The sequence below is a fragment of the Scyliorhinus torazame genome, chromosome 21, assembly GCF_047496885.1.
Source record: "Scyliorhinus torazame isolate Kashiwa2021f chromosome 21, sScyTor2.1, whole genome shotgun sequence".
NCBI lineage: Eukaryota > Metazoa > Chordata > Chondrichthyes > Carcharhiniformes > Scyliorhinidae > Scyliorhinus > Scyliorhinus torazame.
The window spans coordinates 8184053-8207062 of record NC_092727.1 but is presented as its reverse complement, the minus strand read 5'-3'; the positions used below and the strand labels follow the sequence as shown (position 1 = coordinate 8207062).

The 23010-nt window shown below is 50.0% G+C and overlaps 1 protein-coding gene across 27 annotated transcripts in view; it reads right to left on the bottom strand.

The window, feature by feature from the left end:
* Nucleotides 1-23010, bottom strand: part of phldb1b (pleckstrin homology-like domain, family B, member 1b) — a 405781-nt gene that overhangs the window by 39730 nt on the left and 343041 nt on the right. For 14 of the 27 annotated variants that reach the window (XM_072486416.1, XM_072486401.1, XM_072486409.1 and 11 more), the window contains 6 exons: nt 15820-15981; nt 9279-9434; nt 6714-6830; nt 5830-5932; nt 1641-1676; nt 91-415 (listed from right to left, as the gene is read on the bottom strand). In XM_072486416.1, the coding sequence (XP_072342517.1) occupies nt 91-415; nt 1641-1676; nt 5830-5932; nt 6714-6830; nt 9279-9434; nt 15820-15981 (899 nt within the window). The remainder of the gene's footprint in view (nt 1-90; nt 416-1640; nt 1677-5829; nt 5933-6713; nt 6831-9278; nt 9435-15819; nt 15982-23010) is intronic. The other 13 variants (XM_072486426.1, XM_072486405.1, XM_072486407.1 and 10 more) reach the window with 4 other exon arrangements.

Below are 23010 nucleotides of genomic sequence, written 5' to 3'. Positions count from 1 at the left end.
CCCCCACCCACCCACCAACGAGGAAATAGTTCCTCCCTGTCTGCTGCACTAACCCCAGACAAATTGGCCAACCAGGTCTCCCTCTCTTACCTGGACATGTTGTCGGGTGAACAGGCAGAGTTTCCCGTGGAAACGCTGGTCTCCAAACTGTCCGAACTCTCCAGGCTGAGCGTGTCGAAGGCGTGGTCCATGTCGATGCCATGCTGGCTGGAGGGAGGCTGGGGTTGGTGGTGGAGGATGCTGTGGTGGATGAGTTCAGGCTGGTGCTGCCCACTCAGGGCATAAGGCTGGCCGTGGTGGCCAAACATTGGCGGGTGCTGACCACGCAACGCCTCCCACTGAGACTGGGCCTCGACTGCAGCCTTCTGCTTCAGCTCGGCCAATCGGCGCCTTTGTTCTTCAATCACCTGGTGACCTTTGAAAATAATTTACATACACGGGTTGAAGCAATGGAACCAGAGCAGGTAGATGGAGTTAAGATGCAGAATGTGGTGGAACAGGCTCGAGGGGCTGAATGGCCTTCTCCCAACCTAAGCTGGCAAATCTCCCTGTTGTACCAAATTCTCCAGACTATAAATTGCACTTTTATAGCACCTTAACATAAGAAAACATTCCAAGGTGCTTCACAGCTGTGATTATCAAACATAATGTGACAGCGGACCACATAATGAGGTATTGGAACAGTGATCAAGACTTGATCAAAGCGGTCAGTTTTAGGGAACTTCTTAAAGGAGAAGTGATTGGCAGAGAGGTTTACAGAGGGAATTCCAGAGCTTACAGACCAGGCAGCCAATCGGGGAAGAGCAAGAGGACAGAATTGGACGAGCAGAGATATTTTGGAGGGTTATAGGCTGGAGGAGGTTACGGGGATAGGGAGAGGGCAAGACCCCAGAGGGATTTGGAAACGGAGAAGAGAATTTGAAAATTGTGATCAGGAAATGAAGGGGTAAATCCAGTGATTCTGGCTCCTGATGCTAAATACCAATAAAAAGTTTCAAATAGAATAGAACCATAGAATTCCTATAGCGTAGAAGGAGGCCATTCGGCCCCTCGAGTCTGCACCAACCCTCGATAAGAGCACCCTATCTAGGCCCACTCCCCCTCCCTACCCCCGTAACCCCAACCTAACCGCACATCCTTACACACTCAAGGGTGGCAGGGTGGCACAGTGGTTATCGCTGCTGCCTCATGGTGCCAAGGACCCGGGTTTGATCCTGGCCCCGGGTCACTGTCCGTGTGGAGTTGCGCATTCTCCCCGTGTCTGGCGTGGGTTTCCTCAAGTGGAAAAAAAAATCCTTGGAAACTCAAGAGCAATTTAGCGTGGCCAATTCACCTAACCTGCACTTCTTTGTACAGTGAGGGGAAACCGGAAAATCCGGAGGAAACCCACGCAGACACCGGGAGAATGTGCAAACTCCACACAGATAATCACCCGGAATCGAAGCCAGGTCCCTGGCACTGTGAGGCAGCGGTGCTAACCACCGTGATGCCACAGAGCTGAGATCGGGATACAAAGTTTGTTCTCACTCGACGCCACAGGAAAATTGCAACATGTACCCCAAAATCCCAGTAAACACTGGCTCTCATCTAGAATGTAAAACTAGGCACTGCTTCATTACAATTCTAATCAGAATTCCTACCTCTGCTGTGATCTGTTTTGCAAATCCCTATTGATTCTGCAGAGCATCAGGAAGGAGAGGGGAGTGTGAAAGGTCGAGCCAGAAGTTGGGAGCCACGTGCCATTCAGAAAGGAAAGACACAGCAAGGAAGGAAGGAAAAAACAGGGAAGAAATACCAGTGAGTGTTTCTTTTAGCCAGAGACATGGAAAAATGTTTTTACAACTTGGAGAGGTGTTATTGTATAGTTATCACCAAGAGTAGCAGCGTCCATCAAAATTCCAACAATGGACCTTTCAATTCCAGTACAGCAGGTCCGTCAGGATGAGGAATCATCCTCAAAGGAGTTTGGAGTTCTGGTCCCGTTACAACTAAGATGTGTTGAGCGTGTCTTATTGTTGCTGAGTTATGAGAAGTTACACGCGCCCAACCCAGCTGTACAGCTCCCACCATCGGTCACAAACTCCGCAGTGAGCACGCACTCAGTGTTTCTTGCTCGCTCTGGTGCCTGGGGAAGGTGATTGTCGTCAGTTCATTCCTCCATGTCAGCCTAGACATCAGGCTCGAGTCTCCGGAATGGGCCTGAACCCACAGCCTTCTGAATCGGAGACCAGAGAGGCCACATGTAACCACCCACTGCACCGCGACCATCCACTGCACGGTAACCGTTGTACCGTAACCACCCACTGCACCGTGACCATCCACTGCACGGTAACAGTTGTACCGTAACCACCCACTGCACTGCGACCACCCATTGCACCGTAACCGCATATTGCACCGTAACTACTACCACACCGCAAACCACCCACCGCCATGTAACCACTACCACACCCATACCACCCACCGCGCCGTAACCACCTACCGCGCCGTAACCACCCACCGCGCCGTAACCACCCACTGCACCGTAACCACCCACCGCGCCGTAACCACCCACCGCACGGTAACCACCCAGCACACCGTAACCACCCACCGCGCCGTAACCACCCACCGCGCCGTAACCACCCACCGCACGGTAACCACCCACCGCGCCGTAACCACCCACCGCACGGTAACCACCCAGCACACCGTAACCACCCACCGCGCCGTAACCACCCACCGCGCCGTAACCACCCACCGCGCCGTAACCACCCACCGCACGGTAACCACCCAGCACACCGTAACCACCAACCGCGCCGTAACCACCCACCGCGCCGTAACCACCCACCGCGCCGTAACCACCCACCGCGTCGTAACCACCCACCGCACCGTAACCACCCACCGCGCCGTAACCACCCACCGCGCCGTAACCACCCACCGCGCCATAGCCACCCACCGCGCCATAACCACCCACCGCGCCGTAACCACCCAGCACACCGTAACCACCCACCGCGCTGTAACCACCCACCGCGCCGTAACCACCCAGCACACCGTAACCACCCACCGTGCCATAACCACCCAGCACACCGTAACCACCCACTGCTCCGTAACCACCCACCGCGCCGTAACCACCCACTGCTCCGTAACCACCCACCGCGCCGTAACCACCCACCGCACCATAACCACCCAGCACACCGTAACCACCCACTGCTCCGTAACCACCCAGCACACCGTAACCCCCACCGCACCGTAACCACCCACCGCACCGTAACCACCCACCGCACCGTAACCACCCACCGCACCGTAACCACCCAGCACACCGTAACCACCCACTGCTCCGTAACCACCCACCGCGCCGTAACCACCCACCGCACCATAACCACCCACCGCGCCGTAACCACCCACCGCGCCGTAACCACCCACCGTGCCATAACCACCCACCGCACCATAACCACCCACCGCACCATAACCACCCAGCACACCGTAACCCCCACTGCACCGTAACCACCCACCGCGCCGTAACCACCCACCGCGCCGTAACCACCCACTGCACCGTAACCACCCACTGCACCGTAACCACCCACCGCGCCATAACCACCCACTACACCGTAACCACCCAGTTCACCGTAACCACCCAGCTCACCGTAACCACTCACTGCACCATAACCACCCACCGCACCGTAAACGACTCAGATAAAGCAGCTTAAATGAAGATAAACTGTTTCCACTGACAAGAGGATCAATTACAAGAAGGTCGGTAACCAGAAGGTCAGTAACCAGAGGGTCAGTAACCAGTGGGTCGCTAACCAGAGGGTCGGTAACCAGAGGGTCGGTAACCAGAGGGTCAGTAACCAGAGGGTCGGTAACCAGAGGGTCGGTAACCAGAGGGTCGGTAACCAGTGGGTCGCTAACCAGAGGGTCGGTAACCGGAGGGTCGGTAACCAGAGGGTCGGTAACCAGAGGGTCAGTAACCAGAGGGTCGGTAACCGGAGGGTCGGTAACCAGAGGGTCAGTAACCAGAGGGTCGGTAACCAGAGGGTCAGTAACCAGAGGGTCGGTAACCAGTGGGTCGCTAACCAGAGGGTCAGTAACCAGAGGGTCAGTAACCAGAGGGTCGGTAACCGGAGGGTCGGTAACCAGAGGGTCAGTAACCAGAGGGTCGGTAACCGGAGGGTCGGTAACCAGAAGGTTGGTAATCAGAGGGTCAGTAACCAGAGGGTCAGTAACCAGAGCCAGAGAGTCAGTAACCAGAGGGTCGGTAACCAGAGAGTCGTTAACCAGAGGGTCAGTAACCAGATTGAGGGAGCTGGAAGCGAAGTATGGGCTGGAGCAGGGAGAAGGGTTTAGGTACATGCAGGTTTGGGATTTTGCCAGGAAGGAGATACAGAGCTTCCCAGAGGAACCGGCCTCCACATTGCTGGAGGAGGTGCTGACGACGGGGGGACTGGAGAAGGGGATAGTGTCGGCGGTTTACGGAGCTATTTTGGAAGAGGATAAGGCACCACTGGAAGGGATCAAAGCAAAGTGGGAGGAAGAGTTGGGAGAGGATATGGAGGAGGGGTTCTGGTGTGAGGTGCTCCGGAGAGTGAATGCCTCCACCTCATGTGCGAGGTTGGGGCTGATACAGCTGAAGGTGGTATATAGAGCACACCTCACGAGGGCGAGGATGAGCCGATTTTTTGAAGGAGTAGAGGATGTGTGTGAGCGTTGCGGGGGTGGGGGGGGGCGCGAATCACGCTCATATGTTTTGGTCCTGTCCAAAGCTAGGGGAGTACTGGAAGGAGGTGTTTAGGGTAATTTCCAAGGTGGTGCGTGTGAAACTGGACCCGGGTCCCCAGGAGGCCATATTCGGGGTGTCGGACCAGCCAGGGTTGGAAACGGGAGCGGAGGCAGATATCATAGCCTTCGCCTCGTTGATCGCCCGAAGGCGGATCCTGCTGGGATGGAGAGCAGCCTCTCCACCCAGTGCCCTGGCGTGGCGGGGGGACCTGTTGGAATACTTGACCCTTGAGAAGGTTAATTCGAACCGAGGGGAAGCTCGGAGGGGTTCTACAAGTCATGGGCACTATTTATTATGCACTTTCAAGAACTGGATAACATAGAACATTAGTTTGGGGGGGGGGCTGTGTAGATTAAGGGTGACTATGGGTAATCCCTGATTCCTTTTTGTCATTTGTTTATGTAATCATGCGGCTGAGGTTTGGGGGTTGGTGGGTAGATGGGATCGTTGTTACTATGGGGACTGACATATCTTGCTGATTATTGTTTATTGTTGATGGGTGTAAATGTGGGAGAAAATGTGAAAAAGGAGGAGAATAAAAAATATTTTAACAAAAAGTAACCAGAGGGTCGGTAACCAGAGGGTCAGTAACCAGAGGGTCAGTAACCAGAGGGTCGGTAACCAGAGGGTCGGTAACCAGAGGGTCAGTAACCAGAGGATCAGTAACCAGAGGGTCGGTAACCAGAGGGTCAGTAACCAGAGGGTCAGTAACCAGAGGGTCAGTAACTAGAGGAGACAAATTTAAAGAGAAGCAGACGGGAGCTGAGCAGAGATGGGCAGAGATGGGCAGAGATGAGCATCGCGTGTTGTTGTGATCTGGAATGAGCTGCCTCATTGGGCAGTGGAAGCAGATTCAGGATAACTTTCAAATGTGAATTGGATAAATGCCTGAAAATTAAACATTTGTGGGACAATCCAGGAAGAATTAATGAGAGCAACACTAATTGCACAAATCATTTGAAGGTACCACACTGGTACACTGGGCCTCCTGCTGTGCTATTAGATTCTATGTTGCAACGTGCAATCAGGTCTCACCGTATACCTCACCCGGTCAACATTCCCCCCCCAACGCTCACCTTTCTGCTGCAATGCCAGCTGTCGTTTCACTTCGATGTCTTGCAAAGTAGTAGCCAGATTCCTTGGCAAACTGCCAGTGCCATTCTGCGCCAGCGCAAAACTCTGCAAAGTGAATATAAGGTGGAAAGAAAAATAGATCGATTATCAAACATCGGTTATCAAGCTGCCCCAATTCGGTCACCAATTCCAATGTTGATGGGGTCGGTGCTGTTACCGTCCATATCATTCCCGGGTATATTTGAACCGTTGAGTTGGGTTTTTTTGGCGCTCGTCAGCCGTGCCTGTCAACCTGCTTATCACCATGGCAACAGGCCGTGGGTAGGGTGTCTCCAAATGCAGACACTGCAAGGTGGGGATGGAGCATTAAGTCACTCCACACTCCAGGGATTTGAGAACAAGTCCAGGCTGATGACCCCATGGCTGTACTGAGGGAATACTGCAAGGTCAGAGCGCCATCTTTCGGACGAGACCCTAAACGGAGACTCTGTCTACCATCTTGGAGAAACGAAAACTGTCCATGGCCAATAACTATCCCTCAACAAACATTACTAAAACCAGATAGACTTGTTATTTAGTCGTGCAGTCACCATTGTGGACACGGCAACATCCCACAGATAGAAAAGAGATGTTTCTGATGATGTTGGTTGAGACGGGAGTGTTGACCAGGGAAACTCCTCTTAGACGGCAGAATGGAGATCCTTGCTATCGACTCACAACTCAATATTGAGGTACAAGACACACAACCCTCCCTGACTGAGGGACAACCCTCCCTGACTGAGGGACAACCCTCCCTGACTGAGGGACAACCCTCCCTGACTGAGGGACAACCGAGCAGCCTGAGGGACACCCTCCAGATTCTCAGCTGTTTCCGGACTCCTATTACCTTGGAAGTGAGGTTGCGTCCCAGGGTTGAAGCAGTGAATGGTGAGGAGGGGGCAGATCCCGTCTTTATCCGGGGCAGCGTGCCGCATCCATCATTCTCCAACTTGCATCGGTAAACCTGAGGCAGGAACACAGGGGGAAAGGCAAGTTAAGCTGATAGACCCTCATTGCTTCTGTTTGGATGGGAACTCTCCACTGAATACTGTCCTTGTCTCCCTGATCCCTGAAAAATATTATTTTTAATATCCCCCCTTTCACCCATCAGTTTTCTCCATATTCTTCAGGGAGAATGACTCAGATTTCCCCTATCACCCTTTCTTCGTAAATGTAGATGGTTTGTTCCTATAGATGTGAGAGATTTTAAGAAAATACATTCTGTGAGCTTAGGTTTTGTGGTTCCTTAAATTCAGAAACTGCTTCTTGAACTCCATTCAGCACTCCTGTATTGCAACCTTTAAAAAAAAAAATTGAACTATTATGCTCAATAAGTAATTACATAAATCAGTGGCTGACAGCTCCAATTGGTTATTTAATAAGCAGCTGAACTATATGATAGAGAAGGTTCAATCCCTGATCTGTGCTGTCAGCTGGGTCACTGTCTGTGCGGAGTCTGCATGTTATCCCCGTGTGTGCGTGGGTTTCCTCCGGGTGCTCCGGTTTCCTCCCACAGTCCAAACACGTGCAGGTTAGGTGGATTGGCCATGACAAATTGCCCTCAGTGACCAAAAAGGTTAGGAGGGGTTGTTGGGTTACGGGGATAGGGTGGAAGTGAGGGCTTAACTGGGTCGGTGCAGACTCGATGGGCTGAATGGCCTCCTTCTGCACTGTGTGTTCTATGTTCCCATCTCTAGCCTGGGAGTGTATCGTTCCCCCTAGTTATCAGATAACATAAAAAGGAGAAGGTAGGATTGTTGAGAGGAAGAATTTGCTCCTCCTTTCCTTTTCAAATTAAGTGTTGGTATTTTCCATTACATTCTTGGTGGTAAGCGCCTTCCCTTCAGACAGGACAGCCAATAGGGAAACTCAACTCAACAAATCGCCAGCACCAAATCCATATCTGGGGCAACAAGTGTGTCTCCCCACAGTTGTCCCTCCACCCCTGGAGCCGGAGTGCCTCGGAGTGGACATCGATGACAGGATTGCCCATTCAGTTGACCGAGTGTTGCGGGGGGAGAGCTGCCTGGAATAATCGGTGACCCAACTGAGACGATGCACAATCTCATGAATTAAATTGTGCAAATAAACAGCGTTACCTGGGCGCCCAGTGTGGACACATCGACTACAGACTCTGGGACAGGTACAAAGTTGGATCATAGAATTTACAGTGTAGATGGAAGCCATTCAGCCCATCAAGTCGAACTTACAGTGTAGATGGAAGCCATTCAGCCCATCGAGTCTGCACTGGCCCTTGAAAAGGGCTCCCTACCCAAGCCCACACCTCCATCCTATTCCCGTAACCCAGTAACCCCATCTAACCTTTTTGGACACTAAGGGCAATTTAGCGTGGCTAACCCACACCTTGGGAGTGTGGGAGCAAACTGGCACACCCGGAGGAAACCCACACAGACATGGGGAGAACGTGCAGATTCCGTGAACCAAGCCAAGAATCGAATCCGGGACCTTGGATCTGTGACGCAACAGTGCTAACCACTGTGCTACCGTGCTGTCTGATGATGAATGTTGAAACGTTAGTTTGCAAACAAATGTACAAACATTTGGCATCTTACCAGGACATTTTGTGTCTATTTTGAAAGAGACATTAATCTATAAGCATACAGGCCAGGCCATTCGGCCCATCGTACGTGTTGGTTCTTTGGAAGAGCTACACAATTAACCCCACCTCCCTGCCCTTTGCCCACAGCCCTGCAATTATTTTCCCTTTCATTATTTATCTAGGTTCCTTTTGAAAGTTCTTATCGAATCTGCTTCCCCCCACCCTTTCAGGCAACATGGCCCAGATCAGAGCACCACACTAGTCTCCTCACCTCCCCCTGGATTTTCCTGCTAATCACCTAAAGTCCTACTGGTGGAAACAATTGCTCCTTACATACTCTCTGTCAAAACCCTTCAGGAATTTGACAACTGCCATTGGATCTATTCCTAAATCCTTTCTGCTCTGAATAGGCACATGAACTAAGCAAATGTTTCTGTTAAAATAACAACAGTCAAGAAAAACGTCAAAACAGGTGGTAAACCTCCAGTCACGCCTATCACAAGAAATAACTTCAAGGTGAAAATTCCACTATTTCTTTGTTCGCAGAAAAGGCAGAGAAAAATCGAGCCCTCAAGAGACGGCAGATTCTGGGGGGCTTAACAGAAGCTGTCAAGAGGAGACCTGAGGGTGTGAAAGAATATGGGCTAAAAACAAGGAAACGGAGTTGATGTGCTGATCACTCACAATCTAACAGAATGACAGCACAGGCTTGCGGGGCTGAAAGGCCTCCTCTTGTTCTCAATGCTGTAGCTTCATCAGTCCCTAACCCCACATCATTCATTCTCTTTTTTAAAAAAAAACCCTGGTCTGTCGAGATTAAAAGCGGAGAGTGCAAAGAGGAATGAAATTTACCTGAGTGAATCTTCGTGAAGAGTGAGCTTTAGCTGGGAGAGGAGGAGGAGAAGAGGAAATTGGAGGTGAAGAGGGTGAGGCCTCAAAGTTAGCCATTATTTCTTGGTACCATCTCTCCAGCTCCAAGGTAGAGGTCAGCAGCCTGCTGGTAGGCGGCTACACGTCATGGGGGGAGGGGGAGGAGGAGGGGGGGGGAAAGGGAGAGAGAAAGAGAGAGAGAGAGATTTGGAGGCAGAGAAAATGGGCAAGGAGGTAGATAGAAGGGAGAGATTGGGACAGATCAAATGAGAGAGAAAAGAGGATCCATGGGAAAGACAGGTTGACACACACGGGGAGAGGAGAAACCAAGCACAAAGAAATTAATGAAAGAAATGGATACTTAATTAAAAGAAAAGCAACAATTCTTGAAAACACCTTTTCAAAGATTTACAGGTTGTATTTCAGGATCATTCTAAACCGCAAAGGCAACAATGTTGTGAAAGAGAAAAGCTTTTAACAGGCGCGCAAAAACTCAAACCATATTCAACCCTTTCATCACAAACAGTTCAGCGGCAAGGTTGGGCCTACTCCTGGACATTTCCTCGCATGACCTCCTGGCTCGATATGCCCAACCCCCACACTCCAGGAACAGTGTCTTCTCACAGCCCATTGGAAAGGACACGGTAAGAGGTCTTACAACAAAAGGTTAAAGACCGACAGGTTAATTTGGAATCACTAGCTTCCGGAGCGTAGCTCCTTCATCAGGTGAGTCACTACGCTCCGAAAGCTCATGATTCCAAACAAACCTGTTGGACTTTAATCTGGTGTTGTACTGGGCCTTGTGCTCACCCCAGTCCAATGCCGGCATCTCCATATCATTGGAAAGGGAACAGGCTGTTTGTTACACATTTGGATCCGTTAGTGAACCAGACTTTGCTAGCAAACATATAAATTAATGTTGAAAGGAAAATGAAATATAACCATTTCCTTTAATGCCCACTAGATTTTTTTCTCCTGTGATTTGCTTGCAGTAGTATCCTGAAGATTAGTTTTCAATCCTTGGAGACTCCAAGGGCAATCATAGCAAATAGGGGCAGGGGTAGCCCATCCTGCCCCTCAAACCTGCTCCATCATTCAGTGAGAACTTGGCTGATTCCCAACCTCAACTCCACTTTCCTGCCTTACCCCCCATATCCCCCAATCCCCATCAGTGTCCAAAACTCTATCGGTCTCGTTCTTCAACATTCACTCAGCACCCACAGACCCCTGAGGCGAGAGAGTTCCAAAGATTTCCAATCCTCTCAGAGACGGAAGTTCTCCTCACCCCAGTCCTAAATGGTAAAGCCCTTAACCTGAGAATCCTGGGGTGCTGGCCACGGTCAACAGTCGTTTGGACTCTATGGGAATCGTGGGATGTGGCGATCAAGTAGGGTCTACAATCTGAGGCCGAAGAACAGGATGAGCCATCGTCCTATTGAATAGAGTAAGAAGTCTTCCAACACCAGGTTAAAGTCCAACAGGCTTATTTGGAATCACTAGCTTTCGGCGTGTAGCTCCTTCATCAGGTGAGTCACCCGATGAAGGAGTGATGCTCCTATAGCTGTAGGACTCCCTCCTTCTCAGCACTGTGGGAGGAGTTTCATCATACGGACTGTAATGGGTTAAAAAGTCGGCTCACCACCACCTTCTCAAGGGCAATTAGGGATGGACAATAAATGTTGGCCTTGCCAGTAACCCTTGCAACCCATGCATGAATAAAAAAATTCAGCACTCTTCAAAACCTCTCTGTTTGTAGATGCCATCAAAGTCCCTCCCTCCATTACGTTGCCCAGAATTTGCTACACGATCTACTCGGAGATGCTTCATTACATAGTGCCACAACATAAAACCAATCTGCCCACGGCGTTTGCCAGAGTTGCCGGTGAGAATTTGATTTGCACAAAGAGAATGAAAGACAAAACAGCTGGGCCTTTTTTCGAAAGAAAAGAGAAGCCTGAGGGCTAGCCTGTCCAGGCCTTAAAAATTATGAAAAGGTTTGCCAGGATGAGTGCAGCTCCAACACCGTCCCGGGCAAAGCAGCCCGCTTGATTGGCACCCCATCCACCAATATTCACTCGCTCCATCATTAACGCACAGTGGCAGCCGTATGTCCCATCTATAAGATGCACTGCAGGAACTTGCCAAAGCTCCTTAGGCAGCACCTTCCAAACCCACACTGCCCCCATCTAGAAGGACAAGGGCAGCAGACACATGGGAACACCACCACCTAGAAGTTCCTTTCCAAGCGCCTCACTATTGTGACTTGCAAATATATCGGCCGTTCCAAATCATGGAACTCCCACCCTGACAGCACTGCGGGTGTACCTACACCGCATGGGCTGCAGCGGTTCCAGCTTCTGAAGTTCAATTAGGGATGGGCAATAAACATTGGCACAGCCAGTGATGCCCAGGTCCCCAAGAATGAATTTTTTAAAATGTAGAGATGTTTCCACTTGTGCAAGGCGGCCAATACTCCGATTCTCCATCCCTGCGCGCCAGCGAGGTTCTTCGATTCTCCGTCCCTGCGCGCCAGCGAGGTTCTTCGATTCTCCGTCCCTGCGCACCAGCGGGGTTCTTCGATTCTCCGTCCCTGCGCGCCAGCGGGGTTCTTCGATTCTCCGTCCCTGCGCGCCAGCGGGGTTCTTCGATTCTCCGTCCCTGCGCGCCAGCGGGGTTCTTCGATTCTCCGTCCCTGCGCGCCAGCGAGGTTCTTCGATTCTCTGTCCCTGCGTGCCAGCGGGGTTCTCTGATTCTCAGTCCCTGCGTGCCAGCGAGGTTCTTCGATTCTCCGTCCCTGCGTGCCAGCGGGGTTCTTCGATTCTCCGTCCCTGCGAGCCAGCGAGGATCTTCGATTCTCCGTCCCTGCGTGCCAGCGAGGTTCTTCGATTCTCCGTCCCTGCGTGCCAGCGAGGTTCTTTGATTCTCTGTCCCTGCGCGCCAGCGGGGTTCTTCGATTCTCCGTCCATGCACGCCAGCGAGGTTCTTCGATTCTCCGTCCCTGCGTGCCAGCGAGGTTCTTCGATTCTCCGTCCCTGCGTGCCAGCGGGGTTCTCTGATTCTCAGTCCCTGCGTGCCAGCGAGGTTCTTCGATTCTCCGTCCCTGCGAGCCAGCGAGGATCTTCGATTCTCCGTCCCTGCGTGCCAGCGGGGTTCTTCGATTCTCCGTCCCTGCGCGCCAGCGAGGTTCTTCGATTCTCCGTCCCTGCGTGCCAGCGAGGTTCTTCGATTCTCCGTCCCTGCGCGCCAGCGGGGTTCTTCGATTCTCTGTCCCTGCGCGCCAGCGAGGTTCTTCGATTCTCCGTCCCTGCGAGCCAGCGGGGTTCTTCAATTCTCCATCCCTGCGTGCCAGCGGGGTTCTTCGATTCTCCGTCCCTGCGTGCCAGCGAGGTTCTTCGATTCTCCGTCCCTGCGCGCCAGCGGGGTTCTTCGATTCTCCGTCCCTGCGAGCCAGCGGGGTTCTTCGATTCTCTGTCCCATCGCGCCAGCGAGGATCTTCGATTCTCCGTCCCATCGCGCCAGCGAGGTTCTTCGATTCTCCGTCCCTGCGCGCCAGCGGGGTTCTTCGATTCTCCATCCCTGCGTGCCAGCGAGGTTCTTCGATTCTCCGTCCCTGCGTGCCAGCGGGGTTCTTCGATTCTCCGTCCCTGCGTGCTAGCGAGGTTCTTCGATTCTCCGTCCCTGCGTGCCAGCGAGGTTCTTCGATTCTCCGTCCCTGCGAGCCAGCGGGGTTCTCCGATTCTCTGTCCCTGCGTGCTAGCGAGGTTCTTCGATTCTCCGTCCCTGCGTGCCAGCGGGGTTCTTCGATTCTCCGTCCCTGCGTGCTAGCGAGGTTCTTCGATTCTCCGTCCCTGCGTGCCAGCGGGGTTCTTCGATTCTCCGTCCCTGCGTGCTAGCGAGGTTCTTCGATTCTCCGTCCCTGCGAGCCAGCGAGGTTCTTCGATTCTCCGTCCCTGCGTGCCAGCGAGGTTCTTCGATTCTCCATCCCTGCGTGCCAGCGAGGTTCTTTGATTCTCCGTCCCTGCATGCCAGCGGGGTTCTTCGATTCTCCGTCCCTGCGTGCCAGCGAGGTTCTTCGATTCCCCGTCCCTGCGCGCCAGCGAGGATCTTCGATTCTCCGTCCCTGCGAGCCAGCGGGGTTCTTCGATTCTCCGTCCCTGCACGCCAGCGGGGTTCTTCGCTCCCGCTGCAGTGAATGAAGATTTGGCTGAGTGTCAAATTCTCAATCCTCGCTGACAGCGATAGCGGGACGGATTCGCAACGGAGAATCCCGCCCCAAATCCAGGGGCATTAATATAACACAGTCATTAATAAACCCAGTAGGGAATTCAGGAAAACCCTTTTTACTCAGAGAGTGGTGAGAATGGGGCATTCGCTACCAGAAGAGAGTAGTTGAATAAATAGCAGAGACGCATTGAATGGAACGCTAGATAAATACATGATGGGGAATAGAAACGGAAGGATGTACTGATGGGATAAGATGAAGTCAGGGGATGAGAAAAGGTTCAAATGGAGCATGAACGCTAGGGTTTTGGAGCATAGAGCTTAGGAGCAGAAGTAGGCCTATTGGCCCTTCAAGCTGATCTGCCATTTGATAAGGTCATGGCTGAGCTGGTTGTGGTCTTAACTCGACTTTCCTGTCGCACCCCCATAATCCCCGACTCCCTTATCTATCAAAAATCTACCCAACTGAGCAGCGACCAGCCCCCACTGCCCTCTGGGAAAGAGAATTCCACAGAGTAACGGCCCTCTGAGAGCAAGACAATTCGCCGCATTTCCATTGTAAAATGGAGACTTCATTTTAGTCTCTCGCAGAAGAGGAAACATCCTCTGGGGATCCATCCAGCCAAGTCCCCTCAGGATCAGTAAGATCACCTCTCATCCTGTTGAACTCTAATGGGTATTGGGCCAGCCTGTTCAAACTCTCTTCATGAGACAACCCCTACATCCCAGGAATGAGTCCAGTAAACCTTCTCACAACTGCTTCGACCTGTATATCTTTTTCAAAATAGAGAGGCCAAAACTGTGCACAGTATGTGGACCAAGGCCCAGTACAACTTCAGCAAAACATGCTGGCTGGGATTCTCCCCCAACCGGAGGGCAGGCCGTACCAGCGCCAAACAGGAACCACTCCGGCGTTGGGCCGCCCGGAAGGTGCGGAATCCTCCGCACTTCCGGGGTCTAGGCCGACGCTGGAGTGGTTAGCGCCGCGCCAACGGGCGGCAAAGGGCCTCCGCCGCCCGGCGCGAGTTGGCACATGCGCAGGAGCACCAGCATGTTCTGGCGCATGCGCAGAACCGCTGGCACGATCCCTGTGCATTCACAGGGGGTTTCTTCTCCGCACCGGCCATGGCGGACCATTACAGCGGCCGGCGCGGAGGGAAAGAGTGCCGCCATGGCACAGGCCCGCCCGCAGATCGGTGGGCCCCGATCACGGGCCAGGCCACAGTGGGGGCTCGCCCCGGGGCCGAATCCCCCCACGCCCCCACCCCCCCCCCGTCCCCCCCCGAGGACACCGCAGGCCGCCCTCAGAGCCAGGTCCCGCCGGTATGGACCTTGTGTATTTCACGCCGGCGGGACCGGCCGAAAACGGGCAGCCGCTCGGCCCACCGGGGCCCGGAGAATCACCGGGGGGGGGCACTCCCAATGGCCCCTGACCGGCACGACGTGATCCCCACCCCCGCCAAAAAACCGCCGCCGGAGAATTCGGCAGCCGGCGGCGGGTTGGGATTCACGCCGCCCCCGCCGATTCTCCGACCCGGCGGGGGGTCGGAGAATCCCACCCGCCGACTTCTATATTCCATTCCTCTTGCACTAAAGGCCAACATTCAATTTGACGTCCTAATCACTTGCTGTACCTGGAAGTGATTCATGTAGCAGGACACCCGGATGCCCCCCCACCCCCGAGTTCTGCAATCTCTCGCCGTTTAAAGCATTTACTTTCTACTCTCCCAGCCAACATGGACGAGTTCACACTTTCGCACATTACATTCCAATCTGCTACATTTTCACCCACTCACTTAATTTGTTTACATCCCTTTGAAAACTCTCTACCCCCTCTTGGCCACTGACCTCCCTACTTCAGCTATCGAACATTCGATCCTTCGATCCAAGTCACTGATATCGATTGTAAATAGCTGAGTTGCCAGCACTGATCCCTGCGGCACTCCAATAGTTAGAGCTTTCCAAACCGAAAAAGACCCATTATCCCTACCTCCCGGCTGGGATTTTCCGGGCCCACCACTGTGTGTTCTGCCATGGCAGATGCTGTGAGACATTTATATATCCATTGACTTTGGTGCTACCTGTTACCTCACCAGCCCTTTACCCTTATTAATATATCACCCCTTACATCATGAGGTCTTATTTTGTGTAGCAACATAACGATGCAAGATGGGTCCTTGTGATTGAAACTCTCTGATCAAAAAGGGCCGGCGGGGGCGGACCTGCTAACAATTGGCCACCTACTAAAAACCCCTACGCTGAGGAGAGAGAGAGAAAGTTAACATTGAGTCCTCATACCAACCTCAGCAGCAAACAGTGTGAAGGAGGAAGGCTGCAAGGGGAGAGAGCTTTCAGTAGACAGAGCCAGAGGAGAGGCGGCTGAGTTAATGTGGAATGGGATTAGAACAGAGGTCCCAGTTGAACTGCCATACAACTCCTTAAGCTGATCTAGGGTAACGTACTCCTGGGGAAAGCAGTAGAGGAGGCAGAGAGCATTGGGCAGCAAGAGAACATTCATTAATCAAATGAGAGAAAGGTAAAAAAACAGTTTTGTGAACAGAGATTCACAGCTTTAAAATAATACTGTAACTCCATGGAAATTAGCCAACAAGACAAATTGGCTGCGTTAACTTTGTTTTGTTTTACAAAATTCCCCAGATTTTTGCGAACACCAACAGCTGACTGACACCGACCGGTTAGAAGATTATCCGTTATTCTGAGTAGATTTAACAATTGGAATGGGAATGATTATATCCCACACAGCAAACACTTTGAATGCAAAAAATGTGGAAAGGCAACAGCAAAATTAAAATAAATGTTCACATGCTTAAAGTTACCCTTTGCTACAACTAAGCATCACTAACTAGTTAGCAGAGCGAGTTGCACAAGCTAGGAAGGAATTGTGGAGACATGAGGAGGGTCAAGTCAGGTGGAACTGCAATTGTGTATTTGAGTAATGGAGAAGGTCTCGACATCCACACGGGATCTACCATCAAAGGAATAACTTGGAATGCTGACATTTGTCATGTGAGAGTACCTTTAAGAAATGGATGTTTAAGCAATGTACCTTTTAGAAATGGAGCTGATCATATTACTGAAGTGATGTCAGAGGGTGGGGGGAGCTGAGCTCACTTCTGCTTTTTTGAGTTTCAGTTTGAGAAGGCAGCTGGGAGTGTGTGTGTGTTTTGCTGTGAGCTGCAGGAAGAAACACAGAGCTAGTTTGTTGATGTCTGCAATCCAAAGACTATAAATATATTGAATGTAACCTAATGTGTTCTTATTTTTGAAGGTTTGAAGTCTTTTGGATGTTTAAAGGAACAGTTTGAAGGATTATTTAGTGCTGTAGTCTTTTGGGGTTATCTTTGAAGTAATGGGTGTTAAAATATTCAATGTTTGTTTTTAAAAGGTTAACTTGAGTTCATAGAATAAACATTGTTTTGTTTGAAAAACCATTTGTCCATTCCTGCTGTATCACACCTGGAGAATATGCCGTGTGCTTCCCACACCACAATCTATTAAAAGTTGTGGGTCGGTTGAACGCCATGAAACACATTGGGATTCTGTAAACCCGGACCCATAACACATTTCTTTGGGGAATATCAGGATGGAGCATCCCGGAGGATTGCGCTGGGCAGCTGGTACCAACAAGAGGGGGCAGAATCTTTTTTTAAAAATAAATTTCGAGTACCCAATTTATTTTTTCAAATTAAGGGACAATTTAGCGTGGCCAATCCACCTATCCTGCACATCTTTGGGCTGTGGGGGCGAAACCCACGCAAACACGGGGAGAATGTGCAAACTCCATACGGGCAGTGACCCAGAGCCAGGATTGAACCTGGGACCTCGGCGCCGTGAGGCAGCAGGGCTAACCCACTGCGCCACCGTGCTGCCCAAGGGGGCATAATCTTAACATTAGAGCTGAATCATTCAGGGTTTATCCAGGCATTTATCCATTCACACACACACCATACACAAAGAGTGGAACACTCTTTCCAAATAGCTGATGAGGTCAGAGGTTAATTGAAAACGCCAAATTTAAGATTGATATATTTTTGTTAGGTAAAGGTATTAAATGTTAAAGGACCAAGGTGGGTAGATGCAGTTAACAGCCACATAAAACATGATCTAAGTGAATGGCAAAATAGGCTCAAGCAGCTGAAAGGCTCCTTCAGTTCTTATGCTAACTAGCTCCAGTTTGCCCTCCCTCCTTAAGGTAAGATTATCAGTACATCTCGTGGCACTTTTGCCAGTGTGGAACAACCAACAACCATTAGAATCACATGACTGCACTCCACCTGGACCGGGTCTAATGGTGACCGTCATTAAACCCCGAACATTTAAGGGCAGCACGGTAGCCTAGTGGTTAGCACAGCTGCCTCACGGCGCTGAGGTCCCAGGTTTGATCCCAGCTCTGGGTCACTGTCCGTGTGGAGTTTGCACATTCTCCCCGTGTCTGCATGGGTTTTGCCCCCACAACCCAAAGATGTGCAGGGTAGGTGGATTGGCCACACTAAATTGCCCCTTAATTGGAAAAAATAATTGGGTACTCTAAATTTTTTTTAAAAATTTAATTTAATTTAAAAAAATAAGCCCCGAACATTTGCAAACAAGTGAGGAACTTTCAACAGGTGGCAATTACAAGCAGCAACCAGGAAGTGAAGTCCTAGAGCTACAGAAGCTTTGAGTTTATAGAGCATCTATTTCTAAAAGTTATCAGGAAATGGTCTTGGCAACCACAACTGGTGACAAAGTGACACTATTGAGGATCAGTGTAGATCCTGCCTTGGGAAACAGTTCAAAGAGTTGGCAACAGTACTATTAAAATCATGCCACTTGTTACAAATGTGTGGTTTTAAAAGGTTATGCTATCTGACTGTGTCTCTAATTTAGAGTAAAATGGAGGAAAGAAGTCATGTGGCTTGTCCTGAATTCTGTTGACAACAAGCCTGGGGAGCCTGGTTGCAAAGCTTAAATGGAGGCTCAGGTGACTTCATTGGAAAGACAATGCAAGGTGTTTATGCCTGTCGAAAATGGCAAAATCATCTGTGCTGACGCTGAACAGGCTGTTAGACTCCCAAGTCCCAGGAAAGCGTCAGGAATGTCAGGTTTTGTAAATGGTTATACTTTAAACTGTCTATAGATTCAAGATACAGTGAAATTGGGAACCAAAGGATAGCTAATTAGTTTTTCTACCTGGATATAAGGCCTGTGATTCACGTTGCCATGGAGATGGGCTTTGAGAGGGTACAGTTCCATCGGAAGCCATTGTAGGATCGGGTTCTAGGCTTCCCAAAAATATCATGGAACCTCATAGGCAGGTTTCAGTCTGCCAGTATCCAGGATAGAGAAGGAGCCAGGAGATAGAGGCAGCAAGTCTTTCATTCACCATGCGGGATATTGATGGAATGATTGAAAAAGATTAAGTAATTGTGCATTAATGATGTCTCAGTGATGGTCCAGGTACCTCTAATTATCCTATTCATGCTCTGTAAATATGTGGATTGTCTCGTTTGGACTGAAGGCAGCTATTGGTGAATTAGTCACTAATTTATATCGTAATGGTTGACAAAATGTCTAATGTGGATCCTTTTGATAGTAATCGTTTATCCCAATTTACTTCCACCTTATCCCAAAGGGACCAACCCTTGATTGGCTGCTGTTGTCAATAGGAGCAGCAGTGGGCTATTTAGTTCTTCGAGCTGGCTCCACCATTCAATATGATTATTGTGATCCTCTATCTCAACACCATACTCCAGCGCGCTCCCCATATCCATTGACACCTGTCGTGCCTCGGAACATCTATTTCCTTCACAAATATATTCAGTGCCATGGTCTCCACAGTGTGTGGTAGAGAATTGGGTTCACCGCCCTCTCAGTGAAGAGGCTTCTCCTCATCTCAGTCCTAAATGGCCAAGCCCTTCTCCTGAGATTGTAGTCCCACGTTCTAGACTTCCCCAACCAGAGGAATCACGATTCCTGCATCCAGTCTGTCCATCCCTGTCGGAATGTTCTATGTTTCAATTAGACCCCCACTCATTCTTCTAAATTCCAGTGAATACAGGCGCAGTCGACCCAATCTCTCCTCATATGACAATCCTGCCACCCCAGGAATCAGACTGGTGAACCTTCATTGCACTCCCTCTATGGCAAGTATATCCTTTCTTAGATAAGGAGACCAAAACTACACGCCAGAATACAGGTGTGGCCTCACCAAGGCCCTGTACAGCTTCTGTAAGATGTCCTTGCTCCTGTACTCAAGTCCATTTGCAATGAAGGCCAACAGACCATTTGCCTCCATATCGGATTTCAATAACTGCATGCTTGCTTTCAGTGAGGGTGTACTGGGACACCCAAGTCCCATTGTACATAAACATTCCCCAATCTATCACCATTTATATAATACTCCATTCTGTTTCTCCATCCAAAGTGTATAACTTCACACTTATCCACATTACACTGCACCTGTCATGTATTTGCCCACTCGCTCAATTTGTCCAAATTATCTTGTAGCCTCTTAACACCCTCCTCACCACTCACATTTCCACCAAGTTTTGTGTCATCAGCAAACTTGAAAATGTTACTTTTCGTTCCTTCATCCAAATCATTGATGTATATTGTGAAAAGCTGGGGCCCCAAGCACTAATCCCTGTGGATCCCCACTAGTCACCACCTGCCACCTAGAAATAGACCCATTTACTCATTCCTATTCACTATTTCTTGTACGCAAACCAATTTTCAATCCATGCCAATATATTACCCCCAATTCCATGCATGTAAATGTTGCACACTAACCTCTTATATGGACTTCATCAAAAGTCAAAAGCTTTATGAAAATACAAATATAACACATCCACTGGTTCACTCTTATCTAGTATATTAATACTACACTGGGAGTATTGTTACCCTATAATACTGCACTGTGAGTATTGTTATCTTCTAATACTACACTGGGAGTATTGTTATTCTCTAATAGTATACTGAAAGCACTGTTTTTTAAAATAAATTTAGAGTACCCAATTCTGTTTTTCCAATTAATGGGCAATTATAACAATATTAGGCAGGAACTGAAGAATCTAGATTGGGGGCGGATGTTTGAGGGTAAATCAATATATGACATGTGGGAGGCTTTCAAATGTCAGTTGCAAGGAATTCAGGACCGGCATGTTCCTGTGGGGAAGAAGGCTAAATACTGCAAATTTCGGGAACCTTGGATAACGAGGGATATTGTAGGCCTCGTCAAAAAGAAACGGGAGGCATTTGTCAGGGCTAGAAGGCTGTAAACAGACGAAGCCTATGTGGAATATAAGGAAAGTAGGAAGGAACTTAAGCAAGGAGTCAGGAGGGCTAAAAGGGCTCACGAAAAGTCATTGGCAAATAGGGTTAAGGAAAATCCCAAGGCTTTTTACACGTACATAAAAAGCAAAAGGGTAGCCAGGAAAGGGTTGGCCCACTGAAGGATAGGCAAGGGAATCTATGTGTGGAGCCAGAGGAACTGGGCGAGGTACTAAATGAATACTTTTCATCAGTATTCACCAAAGAGAAGGAATTGGTGGATGTTGAGTCTGGAGAAGGGAGTGTAGATAGCCTGGGTCACATTGAGATCCAAAAAGACGAGGTGTTGGGCGTCTTGAAAAATATTAAGGTAGATAAGTCCCCAGAGCCTGATGGGACCTACCCCAGAATACTGAAGGAGGCAAGAGAGGAAATTGCTGAGGCCTTGACAGAAATCTTTGGATCCTCACTGTCTTCAGGTGATGTCCCGGAGGACTGGAGAATAGCCAATGTTGTTCCTTTGTTTAAGAAAGGTAGCAAGGATAATCCAGGGAACTACAGGCCGGTGAGCCTTACTTCAGTGGTAGGGAAATTACTGGAGAGAATTCTTTGAGACAAGATCTACTCCCATTTGGAAGCAAATAGACGTATTAGTGAGAGGCAGCATGGTTTTGTGAAGGGGAGGTCGTGTCTCACTAACTTGATGGAGTTTTCGAGGCGGTCACAAAGATGATTGATGCAGGTAGGGCAGTGGATATTGTCTATGTGGACTTCAGTAAGGGCCTTTGACAAGGTCCCTCATGGCAGACTGGTACAAAAGGTGAAGTCACACGGGATCAGGGGTGAGCTGGCAAGGTGGATACAGAACTGGCTAGGTCATAGAAGGCAGAGAGTAGCAATGGAAGGGTGCTTTTCTAATTGGAGGGCTGTGACCAGTGGTGTTCCACAGGGATCAGTGCTGGGACCTTTGCTGTTTGTAGTATATATAAATGATTTGGAGCAAAATGTAACTGGTCTGATTAGTAAGTTTGCGGACGACACAAAGGTTGGTGGAATTGCGGATAGCGATGAGGACTGTCAGAGGATACAGCAGGATTTAGATCGTTTGGGGACTTGGGTGGAGAGATGGCAGATGGAGTTTAATCTGGACAAATGTGAGGTAATGCATTTTGGAAGGTCTAATGCAGGTAGGGAATATACAGTGAATGGTAGAACCCTCAAGAGTATTGAAAGTCAGAGAGATCTAGGAGTACAGGTCCACAGGTCACTGAAAGGGGCAACACAGGTGGAGAAGGTAGTCAAGAAGGCATACGGCATGCTTGCCTTCATTGGCCGGGGCATTGAGTATAAAAATTGGCAAGTCATGTTGCAGCTGTATAGAACCTTAGTTAGGCCACACTTGGAGTATTGTGTTCAATTCTGGTCGCCACACTACCAGAAGAAAGTGGAGGCTTTGGAGTGGGTGCAGAAGAGATTTACCAGGATGGTGTCTGGTATGGAGGGCATTAGCTATCAGGGGAGGTTGAATAAACTCAGTTTGTTCTCACTGGAACGATGGAGGTTGAGGGGCGACCTGATAGAGGTCTACAAAATTACGAGGGGCATAGACAGAGTGGATAGTCTGGACATGATCCCTGTGAAACACCACTGGTCACAGCCCTCCAATTAGAAAAGCACCCTTCCATTGCTACTCTCTGCCTTCTATGACCTAGCCAGTTCTGTATCCACCTTGCCAGCTCACCCCTGACTTTTTCCCAGGGTAGAGGGGTCAATTACTAGGGGGCATAGGTTTAAGGTGCGAGGGGTAAGGTTTAGAGGAGATGTACGAGGTAAGTGTTTTACACAGAAGATAGTGGGTGCCTGGAACTCGCTGCCGGAGGAGGTGGTGGAAGCAGGGACAATAGTGACAGTTAAGGGGCATCTTGACAAATACATGAATAGGATGGGAATAGAGGGATACGGACCCAGGAAGTGTAGAAGTTTTTAAGTTTAGACGGACAGCACGGTCGGCACAGGCTTGGAGGGCCGAAAGGCCTGTTCCTGTGCTGTACGTTTCTTTGTTCTTTGTAATTCAGCGTGACCAATCCACCTACCCTGCATATCCTTGGGTTGTGGGGGCGAAACCCACGCAAACACGTGGAGAACGTGCAAACTCCACACGGACAGTGACCCAGAGCCGGGATCGAACCTGCGACCTCGCCGCTGTGAGGCAGCAGTCACT